The sequence below is a fragment of the Phalacrocorax carbo genome, chromosome 13, assembly GCF_963921805.1.
Source record: "Phalacrocorax carbo chromosome 13, bPhaCar2.1, whole genome shotgun sequence".
NCBI classification, from domain to species: Eukaryota; Metazoa; Chordata; class Aves; order Suliformes; family Phalacrocoracidae; genus Phalacrocorax; species Phalacrocorax carbo.
In genome coordinates this window covers 4,851,480-4,867,664 of record NC_087525.1, presented here as the reverse complement: position 1 = coordinate 4,867,664, position 16,185 = coordinate 4,851,480, and the positions used below count along the sequence as shown (strand labels likewise).

The 16,185-nt window shown below is 44.9% G+C and overlaps 1 protein-coding gene across 2 annotated transcripts in view; it reads right to left on the bottom strand.

Moving 5' to 3' along the window:
* Positions 1-702: 702 nt before the first annotated feature.
* Positions 703-16,185, bottom strand: part of SGPL1 (sphingosine-1-phosphate lyase 1) — a 31,823-nt gene continuing 16,340 nt past the window's right edge. For both annotated transcript variants that reach the window (XM_064464632.1, XM_064464631.1), the window contains exons 7-14: positions 9,357-9,445; positions 8,074-8,179; positions 7,495-7,593; positions 6,304-6,453; positions 5,811-6,049; positions 5,028-5,174; positions 3,874-3,994; positions 703-3,777 (exon numbers count right to left, since the gene is read on the bottom strand). In XM_064464632.1, coding sequence (XP_064320702.1) covers positions 3,637-3,777; positions 3,874-3,994; positions 5,028-5,174; positions 5,811-6,049; positions 6,304-6,453; positions 7,495-7,593; positions 8,074-8,179; positions 9,357-9,445 — 1,092 coding nt within the window. In that variant the 3' untranslated portion in view covers positions 703-3,636. The remainder of the gene's footprint in view (positions 3,778-3,873; positions 3,995-5,027; positions 5,175-5,810; positions 6,050-6,303; positions 6,454-7,494; positions 7,594-8,073; positions 8,180-9,356; positions 9,446-16,185) is intronic.

The window sequence follows — 16,185 nt, the reverse complement described above, 5'->3', positions numbered from 1 at the left end:
AGAAGGTGCTTCTGCCATGGAAAACGCTTCTTGATGAAGCAAAGTGGAGAAATGGCACATGCCTCTGCAGGCCTGCACCTCAGAGTGAGGTGCCAGAGCAGATCAGATGAAAACCACTTGTGATAAATCAGCAGCGTACCATAGCCAAGGCACAAACACAGGGAAGGCACAACCAAAAGGCACAAAAGCAGAGCAGGCAACAGGCCAGCGGCTTCTTATGGTGAGATACCTCCCAAAAGAGGCTGCAGATGGATTTGGTGGTGTAAGATCTTCAGTTAACACAATGATCTCAGCATTCAGGGATACTGCAGCCAAATTGCTGCATTTTCAGTACAATAGGAAAAATTTGCTGCGAGACCAACAGCGGTTACTTTCAGCAAAACAGCCTGGGAGGAATACTACAAACATCCAATTCAGGTCGGGTTTTTTTAACCCTTTAAAGTTCTATAAAACATTAAGAGAAAATCCATAGCTCTTAAATGGCAATTTTCAGCATCCTCGAACATCACATGCAAGACACAACCACAGACAGCACCTTTATCTTGACAGAATGAGAGAGCAGCCCTCAGGCAGCATTACTAAGATTCAGAAACCATTCTGCCTGCCACAGATTAGGCTGAGCATGAGCAAAGACCAAGAGCAACAGGTCCCCATTCATTCAAATAAGCACCGAAACAGAAAAAGAAGAGTTCAATGAGCCTAGATAGCTAAATGCACCATTTTAATACAAACTAGGCCCATTTTCACCATCTCTTCAGCTATTTCAGCCTACAGTTTTGCAGTGGCAAATTAGAGCAATACAGAATACTGCCATCAGATGAACTCATCCCATTTATTCATTAAAAAGTCAATGTGTATTTATTGGGCAAGATACTATTGTGTTGTACACAACCCTTCCACTCCCCCCCTCCCCCAAGTCATCAGAAAAGTGCAGATGAAATCCATGGCATGAAGATACACTATCTCTTCTTGGTCCATCCCATTGGATATTCTTCAGTCTAGTACCTCAGAGCATGGAAATCCTTCGGGAGTGCTTTCCACAAGCAACCAATTCAGTGTCTTGCTTGGAAAATCTGATGGAAATCTCACAGGAATTAATAGTTGCAAAGTCTAAAGTACCATCCAGTTTCAGATCATAATGCAGTCCATAAAATTCTTTTTTGTCTTTTAAATAATTATACAACCTGTTAATCGCACCATTTTCCTAAGACCATTTGGCATGATAAAGGAGATGCAGATTACATATTAGATGACAGGGACAAATAAAGACTACACGGGGGTAAACTACAACGGCCTATTCCTGACCAGAAGATTACATTTACAGTATAGAACAAATGCACATAAAATAATTAAACCCACAAATATTACTATTAAGTGAAGCCCAGAATAGAATACATTGGCTTACAAATAACACCTTCAAAATACATCCGAAAACGTGAAACGGAGCACTGATTTGTTAGATCCATCTCCTTCCTTGGAGGAAAATGCAACCAGGGAAGAGGAGGGAGTTTTTCTCTCCTTAACCCACCCCAATCCATCCCCCCCCTTTCTTTTAAAGCAGAAACAAAAAGAGTACCTCCCTTTTTTGTTTTGTTTTCTTTAAATCTCGGTTCAAAAGAGAACCATCACAGTAGCCAGACACTTAAGACTGCCTCCGAAGTACAGCACACTCAGAGATGCAGTTGTGGTCACATTAGCAAGACGTTAACAGAATAAATAGGTCCAACATAAATGCTGACTGCCAGAGCTGGCAATACCATCAAGAGACTATCAGGCAATTCAAATGCTATGTTTTCAAAAGGGCTCAGAGACAAAGTCATCAATTTAAGGGCAGATGGCAAAAACACTTTTGTCTGCTAGCACTGAGAGTAAACCTGTTAAAAAGCAAGTATTCTTCCCACAATCACTGGGCCCAAGGCTGCTGCACTGGTTTGTGCAGTGACTGGTAAGTAACCTTCTCATTCAGTGTAATTATTGTGCAAGTGTGAGCTTCAGCTGTACTAAGCCAGTGAGGGTCAGCTTCGGGCTAACAAGCCCACTACAGCAGAGACAGATGCCTTCAGATGCCCTGCACAAGACTGCGGATGTGGCACAAAGCCTTCTCCCAGGTGTTGAACTTCGCCCAGGAAACTCTAGGTAGCATGCAAAAGCTGAGAGGAAATACATGGGAAAGCCCTGCGGGAGTGAGTCCACCACTGTTTAATAACTCGAGATTCTAGCTTGTCCTTCAGGCAACAACTGCCTCACAGGTTACACTGGGAAAACTCTCTCACCATAAAAACAGCAGAGAAATATAGGAAGGGTGAGCCACAAGCACGCCCAAGGCTTGAATTACCTCCAACTCACTGCATCCTATCGCCTACCTCTCAGAGCTATACCAGCATCTTTGTAATACTGTGAAGGGACTTGGCTCGATACGACTACTATTCTACCTTATAGGCAAGCATACTTTCTCTGAGGCCAGTCTGCCTTTGAGGGTTTAGTATAGTACCATAAGGAAACGACCACAGCAAATGCTGCAGTCAACAGCTGAACCCTCAAACCCTCCCTGGCATCCCTCAAAAAAAAAAAAGCCAGAGAAGCATCAAGGCACAATGGTGAATGCCCTTTTGAGAATGTGCCTTACAAGAATCAGTGCAAACAGCAGAGATTACTATTATAAAAGTCACCTTTTTATACTAAAATATCATGGTAAAAAAGGTCAGCTTTGGTGCCATCCGTTTGCACATGAAGCCGCTAGCCATGACATATGCCAGGGCCTGACTGACTACTACAGCATTGTGAGATTGTGCAAAACCTTCAAGTTATGAACAGCAAAATCACTGTTTTGCACATCCCTCCAGAATTGTGCAAGGTACAAGCAGCACTCTAGGTGGTAAATGCATGTCTTCTAGAAGAGGCAGGGAAGCAAAACAGTTATTATGTACCTAGGATTTTCAGTACCATCCAGTTCCTCTCCCTACACCACCTGCTTGGTTTCTATTTCTGCCATTATTCAAACCAAGAGATTCCAGAAATGGATTTTGTGTTGGGTTTTCCCCACCCTCAGTAGATATTGACTGCAGACTCACTGAGGTCTCCAGAGGGGATCTCAGAAAGTACATGGCCATCTTTCCTTTGCCAGTTTATCAGCTCTGCATTACACAGATATAAGGCTCCCAGCACAGTCTGTTAAATGCAATAGCTTGGAGGAATACTCAAAAGAAAACAAAATATTAAATTTATTTTCTACCTTCAACTTCTGGAAAGATTGATACTTTGGAACACAACATGAGAACTCAAATCTAACACTTGGCTGGACACCAGCTGAATACCAGGTCTGAGGAGAAGAAACAGCAAGGAATGAAGTGACATGCAGAATACCTGAGGAATTTGGAGTTGTGGAATGGACATTCAATTCACCATCAATAGTCACAATTAAAATAGGCACGGGGAAGGGAAGAAAAGCCCTAAAACTAAAGTTGGGCATGAAAAGAATGCAGATTTCAGAACTGACTAAGGGAAGGAAGTTCTCAAGATCGAGCCACCATCAAACCTGCAATTGTAGGAACAAAGGCTTACTGCAACCTCTTCCCCTAGGAAACCTTTAGAACCACCCCAGTGCTAGTTGGCAAGGCACCGGTTGTTGCACTACAGTCAGTGGTGGCCAGGAGAACCGTTCATGTGCTTTTCACTGCAAGGAACATCCGTGCTGTAGAGGCCGTCCAAGTACGCCTGAGAAATCTCCGCTACCAAGCTCCTGTCTGGGACGGACTGGGCCATTCCATAGATGGCTCCCTAAGCAGAGAAGAGGAGGTCATTACATGGGACCGTTAATGTCAGAGAAACAACGCTCACCCCAAACACACCGTCACTACATGCCGGCCTCCTTACCATGCCTGTGGTCTTGGCATTGAGGTCCTTCATGATCTCCTCAATGCTGTCTTTGACATCTTTCAGGAACTGTTCAGCAACACCAGGCTTTGTGTGCAACTGCGTAATGCAGAGATGAATGCTGGGCAGGCAGGAGAGAGGGGAGAGGTTAACCATCTCGAGTATGTACAGCTTCACATTTTCTGAGCAACCAACAGCAGTTTAGTCCTCCCCTGGCCAGTGACAACCATGTACCTCCTTAAAATAGCATTTCAGCAGCATAACGGGAGAAGAGATCCACTCCCTTCCAATTACAGGTAATCCCTGCACAATACTTGCTCAGCCAAGCTGTGGAGAGTTCAACTCATCTTTGCAAAATGCCAGCTCCTCCTTTCTTCCCAACTTCACCATACGCAGGTAAAGGCCTATAATTTTCTCACCTCATTCCACATACCTCTGCTGAGAAACGTGCAGCTGTTTGCAAGCACATTGATCCTTGCCATCATTTCCTTCCTCTCCAGCTCAGATAAGCCATCAGCCACCCACAGCGTGGAAATTAGCATCTACCAGAACGAACAGGCCTGCTCGCACCTCTGAGCTATCACTTCAGGCTCTCTAGACTTCACACTTCATGCTAACTGCAAGTCCAAAATTGTTCCAGTGCAGCTACATCTCAGAGCATTCGCCCATTTTACCCACAGAAAAACAATAACTATCCACTCAAGGAAACTCTCTGACAAACATTCATTTTACACCAGGCTGGAAAGATCACTGAAAGTGATCAGCCCTTCACTGTTCTTTCAGTTACACCTTCAGTGGGCAGCGAGAAGATACTAAAAATAAGTCTACAAACCCTCAGTTAACTAACATGAGATAAAGCCTTGGCTATTTATATGTTTTCTGCTTGGTATTAGACAGAGGTAAATAGAAAGGGAGCCTCAGATATGTCCTCTGCCAGGCCCATTAAAGTTAGCATTGCCTTATCCTCACTGCAGAAGCTGCTATTTATCAGCAATTACAAAAGTAATCCCTTCTCTGCAGAGCAAAAAGTCTGCACACAATTTATCAGATAGGGACAACACCACTCAGCAAATCAAGAGAGCTACGGGGCCTGAAGATGACCATCTTGCATACCCTGGCTATGCACATCGCTCCACTGGTCCCCACAAACTCACCTTGATGGGAACTGTAGGGCATTTAAGTTCCATCCTTTTGCAGCTAAGGAATTAGATAATCGATAAATGTCAAAAATGTCCGAACCAATGGAGAGGACAGACACCTCAGGTTTCCCAAAAATGAAGATGCTGTCAATTTTTCTCAACCTTAAAAAGAAAAAGGAGAAAAATAAGTGACTGACAGGGGGGCAGACATTCTGTCCATCTACCCGGAGCCTTACGAAAAAGCTACAGAAGGGGACATCCCTACCAAAAAATAATAAAAAAAAATCACACAACCAGCCCAGGCCGTTGGGACTTGCAAGGACTCAGGTCATTAAAGGCCCTAAAGTCAAGCACCCTCAGGAAGAAATGGAAGAGAGAGGCAAGGGAGGACAGAGTAGCAGAAAAGATCAGCTTATCAGCTCACACAGCGACAAAAGCACCCCAACAAAAGAGAGTATAACCCTTGTTCCATCATCTGCAGTAAGTCCTTCCAGATTCCCCCACACCCACAGCTGAGACAGAATAAACTCTCAAAGCCAAGACAGCTAAACAAAGCTGCCTGCACCCCTCCTCTCTGTGTCTCTCAAGTATCTGGCACAGGGCAGCAACCTGGGCATAAACAAAGCATCTTCTCCCAGAACTGCCCAGTGGATGGATTACCACCCAACAGGTAACATGCTATGGCTTGGGGGGGGGAGAAGGAACAAAAAAAGTTGCAAAAGAAACAAAAGGAGTTTGGGAGGAGGAGACCAGAATGGGGTTAAAGAGTGTGATCAAAACACTAAGGCACACACGTACTCTGATTCGAGGAAACGAGCCGTTTTAATGATCCTCTTCGTAGCCTCAACGTAGCCCGATTCCCCTACGTGCATCAGAGTTGCCCAGCACGCGGCTATGATTCCACCAGGCCTGGAGCCTGCCACGGAGGGGGAGGCATATATGCCCCCTTGCCAATCAGGTGCTATAAAGAACTGGTAGCTCCTGTACTTCTTGTCGCTGTACAGCACCACGGAAGAGCCCTTGGGAGCGTAGCCATACTGCAAGGGGCACAAAAGGCGTTGAAAAGCAGCAGGGGGGCAGAGGAACACGTTCAAGCACTCAGCGCATGCCATCACCAAGATCCCATTTGCCCGTAACTTTGGTGCATTGCACAAAGCAGGTGACTAGGGCAGCCCTTCTCCCTGCACTTCAGCGCTCCTCCACAGAGCAGAAGTGCCTGAAGGCAACAATGGCATCAGGAGTTGCTCCCCAAAAATGAAAGCACTGAAAGACCTTTCTCCCCACTTCTTACCTTGTGGGTATCAGCAGAAATGCTGGTCACGCCTTTTACACGGAAGTCAAATGGACGCTTTAGAGGAAACCCTGCCTTGTCCATGAAAGCAATAAGAAAACCACCCAGGCAGGCATCGACATGGAAGGGGATTTTGTACTTCACCGCAAGCTGTGTGTGAACAAGAGATTCTCGTAAGTAACGTGCAATCAGGCAAGGAAACAATGTTGTCAGGACACCAAAACTACAGTCACCAAAAAGTACTCAGCATTTCACAATTAAATATTTCCTGGATCCTTTTGGAACATCATGCCACTCAAAGCTGTTGAGGATTGGAAATCTGGAAGGGTTGGCTACTTGTGGGATGCCTTCTCCTGCCTTCCACATAGTTGAAGATTGTCAGCAAGAGGAAAAATAACATTGCATTTTGGCAGTTTGCTGTATTTGCCAACGAGATGCGATAACATGGTCTGAAAGGAGTATCCACAATAAAGCGTAATGGCATGATCCAAAGAAAAGGAAGGTCAGAGGCCTTGGCTGGTTACATACAAAAGTAACTGGAGCACGTAGGAGAAAAATCAAGAGGCATGTTTAAAAAATAAGATCTCAGCCCCTTGACTCCTTCTATGCATTCCTCCAACTTCTGCACCAAGCCTGCTACAACCAGTCGGCCCTGAATCAAAGCCTTTTTACCAGGTGGACTATTTTGCTGTTATTTCCTCTCAAATATCAAAGAATGCCCTTCTGGCTGGTCTCACAGTGGGTGCAGCAGAGCTCAAAGTCACATACACAATACGTACCTTCAGTTACAGAAGTTCATGGCACAGACTTGAGAGTTCAGAGACAAAGTATGTGCAAAAGGCTTGCCACTTTGCCTTGCTGTGGCACACGACACGTGTGCCAGCTCAAGTCCGAAATCCAGCCCCACACAGCTTTAAGACAATGCCCAAAGGTACTTCTGGTATTTAAAGCCCACCCTCCCACAGCAGTTAGAGTGCAAGAAAACAGTCCCATATTCCTCCTCACTTCCAAATGGTGTCATACATCCCCTGCCGTTGGTTAATACCCAATTTAGGTACAGTAATACCCTCCCAACCAGTCTGCTCCTCCCACCAGATTCACTGGCTGGTGTCGTGGAACCCCTCTGCTCTTGCACATAAGGACATGCTGTGTTTATTGCTACAGCACCCAGAATTCCCAGGGGCACCCTACCTCTGCCACCTCTTCAATCGGGTCCATAATTCCATGCGGGAACTGGGGAGCGGAACAGACCAGCATGGCTGTGTTCTTCGAGATAGCTCTCCTCATTGCCTGAAGATTTAAAGAGAGAAGATGCTCACATTCCATTTACCAAGTGCCACCCTGCCAAAAAAGATAAAAAATTAAAACATGCAGCTTCTGGTCTTAAAACCAACACACAAAAGCCTACAGAAAGCAACGTAACGAGCTACAAGCATAAGATGACATCAGCTGAGTAATTTAACTCAGCCACTTGGAAATACTAAAACACTTCTGTCTCCCTCACCTGAAATCTGGGGCTATTTCTGAAATACATAAATTATTTGATTCTAAATGAATCACACAGAAAAAAGGGATGGTTTACATCAAATTATTTCAAACAAAATCTGATCTGCAATGACAGGTACTTACTCCTGCTATTTTTCCTTATTTCCAGGAAGCATGCATCCCCCTCTATCCACTGACTTGCCACCTGGATAGGTAGATTTCTTGCTATTTGCTGTACAATGCTAACTTCCCACAGAAAGAGTGCTGTGCTGCCTAAAGCAATACCTGAACATCCACTTCCATAGCCTTGGTCAATGGTATGTGGATCAACTTCAGCCCAAAGTAGTGTGCTGCCTTGTCAAACGCTGCGTGAGCACTCACTGGGACCAACCTAGGAAAGTAACAGATTGCATATGTCAAGCCAGACAGCCCTTAACCCTACCATGAACAGGAGGAGGGGAAAGAGCAAAAAAATTCAACTTGCAGATATTTACATGTGATAGGCCACAAACAGGTCAGCTGCATGTTTCAACTAGCCAAAAATCATACAGACTAAAAACAGTTGAGGAAAAACTCTCTGAGACAGAATAGAGGCTGTGTGCTGTTCTGAACTGAAATGAGGGACACTAAATCTTGAACAACCCAGAGGAAACATATTGAAATAATTCCATTCCACTGCATGGTCTTCTGTGAACCAGGACCCAGAATTCCCAAGAATGCTAATTTCTTGTCGTATCGAACAATAGCATACCATCTCCAACCAACCACCCTCCCTGAGAGGGGCATATGAGATGATACAGAGGGAAGGAACAGCATAAATACACCAAGAGAACATAACATTTGCTCTCTCCCAACTCAAATGGCAGCAGCTGAACAGCCTTAACCTTGTTTTCTGAGGCATATCTTTTTCAGGGCCTTTAATAGCATGCAAAAATGTTAGAGGGAGACGAAAAGAACTGCAGGAATTCAGCAGAAGATGAACACCACAGTGTTTCATCTCTCTTTACATTTTCCGCTCATAAGCAATTAACCAGAGAAATATTTTTGATGCACCATCTAGAAAAAAGCAGCACGAGAGAGCGCAAATCCTCTATTAGCAGTGTAACGATTAACACAGTTCCTCATTTCAGCTCCAACCAGCCCCAACTTTAGTCCCAGAGTTTTCAGGCTAAACCCTCTTTGATCTGAATAAATCAAAACCCTTAAACACTTCAAAGGGGCTGACAATCTGTTCTCAAGAGGGGCCCGAAGCGGATATGAGCAGGCTTTGTCTGGAGTAGCACGCAGGTATTACCAAACACATCTGCACAGCGTAGCTACCACAGACCCCCCCCCAGCAGCATCATGCCCCCCAAGCTGCCTGAAGGTTCCCGTGCTTTTGCACCACTTCTTTCAAGCCAGACTTCTCTCCTTCAGACGCAGACGGACAAGGAGGAGGTGGTAACGAGCTATGGAATAAAGGAATATTGGGGTCTAGCGGCCACCCCCTCTCAGAGGAACAGTAAGTCCCACAAACTCCCAAAGCAAAAACCAAGGAACCAAGCAAAAACCATGGAAGTATTGCTCACATTTCTGGCTGTTTGATGCCTCTCTCGTAAGCCAGGTCTCGGTACGCCTTGCAGGCCATCAGAATGCTCTCGGTCCCCCCAGATGTCATCTGTCACAAAGAAAAGAAGCAAACAAGAAAAACAACTGCTTACAGGGATGTTGCAGACGAGAAAAGCAAAAAAGGGGATGCTGCCACAGCACCTCTGCCCAGAGATGCTTCGGAGGCAAGAGATGTGTGGGAAAACTCAGGCTTCAAGGGCAGAAGCCACTTAATAGCTCAAGGTAGCTTTCTGATATTCAGCTTGAAAGTGCACATTTAAATAAACGTTGACTCCTTTTCTAAAGGGGGAGGGGGAAAGGGAGACAAAAACTATCCAGCCCAGAAACCTGACAAGAGGGGACCATACTGCACAGTCACTAGCTGGCAAACACGACTGCACCTCATGCAACTACTGGTACATACTTAGCTCTTGATTACCTGAGGATTGTTCATCTGGATCACAGAATAATTATGCCACGTATACGGAAACAACATAGTTGATTCTGTATTAAGTCAACTGAAGTCCAGCAGGATTTATTAGGTCTGGAGCAATGCCACGCTGAGGCACGGAGCCAGCTCAGCGTTGGCACCGCTCCTGAGCTACAAAACCTTTCCAGAACCTGGAACACTGCAGAGCGCTCTCCCACCTTCTCTCTGCAGAGGCCAGCGTAGGTCTGGTCAGCACCAGGCCAGAGCTTCTAAGTCCTCAAGGACCCACGAAATTTTATGCCAGGAGGAATTTCTGCATTACTCCCCAGCATGTCCCTCAGTATCCACACAACCCATGCTGTCCCAGCCCTCTTTACCCCAACCATAGGAAAAGGGGATTTGCATGAGGAGGTAGAAGAGAAGAAGGTACACGCAGAAGCTGTTCGATCAAGTTTACTATTGCATACTAGGACTCAAGAGCTGTTGCAAATAAATAAATTTAACTCCTTACAGGAAGAAATTCCTCAAGTGGGAGAACTGTCTCTTGTTGGCCAGCCTTTATGAGTTCTGACATGCAGGGGACAGAAAAGAGTGTGGGCACAAACCTTCCAAAGTAAAATTTTAACCTCGTAAAATGTGAGGTTGGTTTTTCAAGCAGCTTGTAGGACTGACTTACTGCTATGCTAAGTGAGCCATAACTTGAGGAATGGGGGGGTACCTAGGACAGGTAATACAGAAGTGCAGCAGAAGGAGGAATCAAAAGCTTCTCATAGCACTTTATGGAGAACTAATTTTTGATCCTCAGACCTGCTGAGCCAACTGCAACCTCCCCTTTTAACCTCTTCCCAAAAAAAAACCCCACAAACATAAAAAAGGATGCAATCACATTTGCATGCCTTATGGCATCTGCTAGCCTGGGTTTGCTTTTATTTTTTCCCAGCTGACATAGCTGCAAAACCCCAAAATGCAAAGAAGTGTGACTGTGTGACAAAGACTAAACATTAAGTACAGAGATAAGGAACAAAGTTCACAGACACATAAAACAGTTTGCCACATTTGTTCCTAAAATGATCCAAGTTAGCAGCAGCTGCTGCCACAGGCAGTGTGGAAGTGACTGTCACACCACAGACAGTTTCTGCTGCTTTGGTCATTTGTAAAGCAACAGCTGTCACAGATAAACCCTAACAGAGCCTCTCACTGGTTAAAGAAATCATTGCATTTAATGTGAAGCAAATAGATGGTAGCAGGAACACAGTGTCCTAAGCATTTTGTGGGCTGTGTCATTCACTTCTCAACCCTTCTTATGAAAAGCTGTTGTCAGCTATTACCTTTGGGGAAAAAAAATTAAGCAGCTGCTATAACATGGATTGCCTTCCTACTGTCAGGTGGGAGAAGAGAAATTGCATTATTGCATACTTTTAATACTGCTTGCAACATTGCTTACAATATTGCAATGATTGTGAAAACTTTGCTAGGCGTGATCTGGGGATCTTGGCATTCACGTTACTGAACGCCAGACGTCTTGTGCCACCAGGCCTGCTCCTTGTTGAACAAGCAGTCCCTACCTCTGCTCTCATCTAGGTAACCTGCTCTTCAAAAAGCTCTGTACAGCTTTATTCCCATTTCGATCCTTCCACCAAAGCACCAACATCTTGCCCTTATATATGGCAAACCTTCCTTCAAAGTCTGGCTTATCACCTGCATGCAAATACTGAGCCGCACGCAGTTTGGGGGGGAGGGGGGGTCAGAGCCAATGCTTTTCGGTAGTTGGTCAGATGCAGGCTAAGGAACAGCATTCAGGACAGATCCTCCTCCCAGGCACCAAGACTGGCATGCAGATAACCACACAGAAAGCTTGTTCAGGCAGCTGAAAATCCACCCAAAAGGCCAAATTTCGAGCAGATCAGCTTCCTAAATTGGCCAACAGTCAGCACATCAGTACCAACATAAGTGTATGCCACGGAGATGTGCCAGAGCAGCTTGATATACAGCAGCACCTTTAGCGTGGCTCGGCTACAACAGGAAAAACCCTTCTGGTCCACACATATTATACCTGCAGAGGGAGTCTGCTCCTCTGTAGGAGGCTTTGTCAGCTTAGCTATCAACAGCAAACTCATCCTGCTACAGCCAGGACTTGAATCACTGTCACAGGATACAACTTCCCCACCGCCTGCGGCATGCGGGCAGCTGGCCAACACACAGTGATTCAGCACCCACCAATGGCTCACACAAATATTTTTTTCCTCTCCTCTCAATGAAAGTCCCCAGGCTCCAGCGATGCCGTGGGGAAAAGGGGCTGGAAACAGGCATTGTTTTAAGCAGCTTTTCAACCCTGCACTATCTTCAAAAGCCAGGCAAAGTGTGTGGAAAAAGGCAAACAGACTTTTTTGTTCTTGATTTATTTACTATTTTCCAAATGGAAGGGGAGAGGAGAAAGCACAGGGAAAAAAAATATCCCTCCTGCTTTCTAAACTCAGTGCTGTTTTAGTGATTTGGAGAGAGAGAGCAACGGAAGGGATGTACCAAGAGGTACGGTCCCTATTCTGGGATTTCTTTGGCCATGCTGCTTGTATGTCACTGTCAAACTGTCAGACATAAAAGAACCACTTTGGTTTGCGGTCTCTAAAGCTTTGCTTGCATTTTCACCTTAGGAAACACATCCTTTCTGACTCTAGATACAAAGCCGACCAAAACTTTCACTGAGCTGAAGTACCCCATGAATAAGAAAACAAACTACATTTTATTTCTAAGGTAGCATTAGACTAAAAATATACCACAGTCCACTGCATGCTCATAATCTAGTGGCATACTCAAAAAAGACCCTGTAAACCTGCAGGCTGTAAATTCCACTAATTCATCTCTCAAGGTGACCTGCTCATCACTACAGACAAAACCTGACAGATCTGCAGAGTTTAAGCCCCCCTAAGACACATCACTCACATTTCACTGTTAAAGTCCTACTTCAAATGTGCAGCCAGCACTACGACAAAGTTTGGAAGCCCCAGAATTTGAGACAAGATGGTTTCTACACAAGGCTTAGGTTTGTACCTACTGATTTTGCTTCCTCTCTCCTGTCCTCAGCTGCAAAAAGTGCAAACAAGAATTCGTAGAGATTGACAAACTCCCCTGCACTTCAAAGCTGCCCTTTCTTTTTAAAGTTCAAACAACTACTAAAGACCAAAAAAAATCATTGAAGCTTGCATAAAAGTGGTGATTTCTCCCCAAATTAGAGGGGAAATCCACAGAGCCAGCACTGCAAAACAAAGCGCCTTGTGAACAGGAACACATGCACACATCAGACAAGAGCAAACTCCCCCCCATTTCTCCTCTATGTGCTGAGCTTAATTAGTCCTTCCAAATCATTGCAAGAATGTGATTAGAATCTCCTGGGAGGCAAAAAAAAAAAAAATCACCAATTCCTGTCTCTTGGCTTTTGCATAATGCGATTAAAAGTAAGAACAAAAGTAGTAATTAGTGAGAAATAGGAAGCATCCATCCGCCGCTGAAAATGATTGCTTTTAAAAACTGCTTAAAAACCTTGACCATCTCTCAGGGCAATTTAAGGCAAAACACACGCCTGCACACCCCCCACCGCAGGAGCATTGTTAGTGTTTTTATGCCCATGTTTAAACTAAGGAGAATTATAGTCCCCATGTCTCAAATAAAGGCAACTTGTGTGAATAATGCAAGCTGCTCATCTGATTTGACATTCAGAAATCTAAAAAGACAAGTTTCTTTTTAGCATTTATTAAGCACACCAAAAACCTTCAAAGAGGAAGCAGGGGGCTGCTCTCCAGAGATTCTGCTTCAGAAGATGCCACATGACACAGGGCAGGCCTGTGCAGGGACCCACAGGCTGCTGAAAGCCCTGGGAACTACACAAATGTGTCACTGTGCTGCTTTTCTGTGACTAAGCAGCAGAGCATTAGCCCTAAAAAGCCCTATTCTGCAACACATCATGGAAATCAGAGCACAGAGGAAGTGAAATTGCCTCACTGAGAAGCAAAACCAAACTTTTGATGTTTTCCACATAGCATAGCCACAGATACACTCTCCAGAAACACCTACAAGCTCCATCTGCCTTCAGGGACCATCACCAGGCACCAACAAAATCAGACAAGCAGTCCCAGCTGCTTAAATCAGGTTAGCAAATCCAGCAGACAGGGACCTTGCAATAAGACGCATTGCTTCGTGGAGACGGCAGTGATGAAATTCAGGAAAAAAACCTATTTGTTTCAGTTTATAACACTGCAAAAGTTGAATCAGGTGAACCAGAAGCCTTCTCAGTAGAAACAGCCAGCAGTACCTCCTGAGCATATCAATTTAAAGATAAAGATAACTCACAACATTTCACACTCCCTGGTTTAGCCATCTCTCCATTTTAGAGCCTCACTGGTTACTGAAGTGTAACTGCAGCAGTCTGAGCAACCAGCTACAGCGGGGCCTTTGAGACAGAAAGCATAGCATCAGTTTGAAAAAATGCTCTTTTAAAATGACTTTGTAACTGTCCAAGCCTCCAGAAATAATTCTGAAATGTTAATTCTGTTTTGGGGAGAAGAAAAGAAGTCTTTAAGCCCAACTCTTAAAGAGCACGTGACCTCCGTATATCTACCCACATCTCTCCATCAATAATTAGCAACTCTGGACACTTACTCCACAGTCAGGAAGGGCAACGTGGGAGGAGGACAGAAAGTCCGCTGGAGAGACTCATTTGGACAAGATAATTACAGGGATGCAATTAATCTTATGTTTCCGGCCAATCAACTTCTCAACCGTCCCTCTCACCCTGCAAATCTGACTGTTCAACCAGCTAGAACTTAACTCCACAGCAGCCTGCAAACTTCCCCATTTGCTTTGCTTCTGCTTGAATCCAAGCTGCAGCTTGCAGCACAATCCTCAGAAGGGAGGGGAAGAAGAAAGGAGCAGAGGGAAAAGCGGGATTCGTCAGAGAGCATCTGTGGCAGTCTCACATTGACCGTGATCACTGACTGTTTTGGAGCCTTTTTTAACCTGTTCTGGACCTCTTAGGCAATTCTATTTTCAGATTTCCGCGAAAGACCACACAGGGCCAAGGTTGATGCTTTTACAACACATGCTTTACGTAACAAAAACTGAACACACACATTGCAGGCTTCCGCAAGCCAAGTTCTCCAAGCATACGGTAAGTGTCACAGAGCTACCCGATTGTTACATCAACTGATATCTCAACTGTTGATAAAGATGAGTTTCAACAGCTTTAGACCCAGCCTCTTGCCCACTCCAAGGATAGCGTCACCAGCATTTTCAGCACTGCAAACCAGGAAGGAGATGAGGTGAGGTTAAAAGCTTTTTATGAGCAAAGAGGCACGTTCCTTCTCTAAACTCCAAGGTGGACAAAGAATACAGTCCCAAGAAGGCAAATAACAGTGTGCAACCTCCTGCTATCAGAAGCAATCATATCTTATATTCCCAGACACTGCACAGCCAAGTTTCATCTTCAATCCAGATGAACTTTGGTCCCAACTACACCTACTATAAGAAGGTAAGTACTGCAGTAGCCTTAACACAACCAATCCTCCAACTGTCAGATTAAGCCCGTTCAAGGCCAGTTCACCTCAAACTCTTGTGTGAACACTGCCTTCCCATGCTGATCTTCAGCCGTTGCTGGCCTTCTCCCACCCTAGCATATTTACAGACAGCAATCACCTCACACCCACTCTCTGAAAAATCTCATCTGGCTTCTTCTCACAAATGGAACTACTTCCTCACAAGTTATTAAGCAGCCAGTTGTATCACAGCTGCACCCGACCACCATGCCAGGAGATAAGACTGCACTGTCCCATGCACCACACAAACAGGTAGAGAATTTGGCCTAAGGAATTCAGGATCCTTACCGAAAGGGTAAAGCAAGAGAGGAGAGCATAAAAAAACATGGTTCATTTTTATAACAAAAATTCACCATGCAAGTTCACAATTTTTGCTCTTTGACCAACTTTTAAATCATCCATTTAGGGACACGCACCTGGACTCTTGCTAGGAACTCTATCAAGGCTTTATAACTGGTTTCTACTCTAGCACACTGGAAGGGCACACAGGCCTGGCAAGACAGCTTTCCAGCTGGACAGATGACAATACATGCCATGCCCGCTTGATCACCAATACTTCAAACTGCTTGTTGGTGACCAGCCAGGGAGCCAGCAGGCCTTGTCCTCAATCTCAGCATTCTGGCAGGCTCACAGATTTCCAGTTCAGAGACTAAAACTGCAGGGAGCTACTCAAAGTGACACTGCTCTCTTCATCCCCCACTGACAACCAGCCAGGCTACATTACACAGGTTCTCTTTTTCCAACTGAAATCAAGCCTGTATCATTTAAAAGTGTGAGAAAAAGCTGAAGTAAATG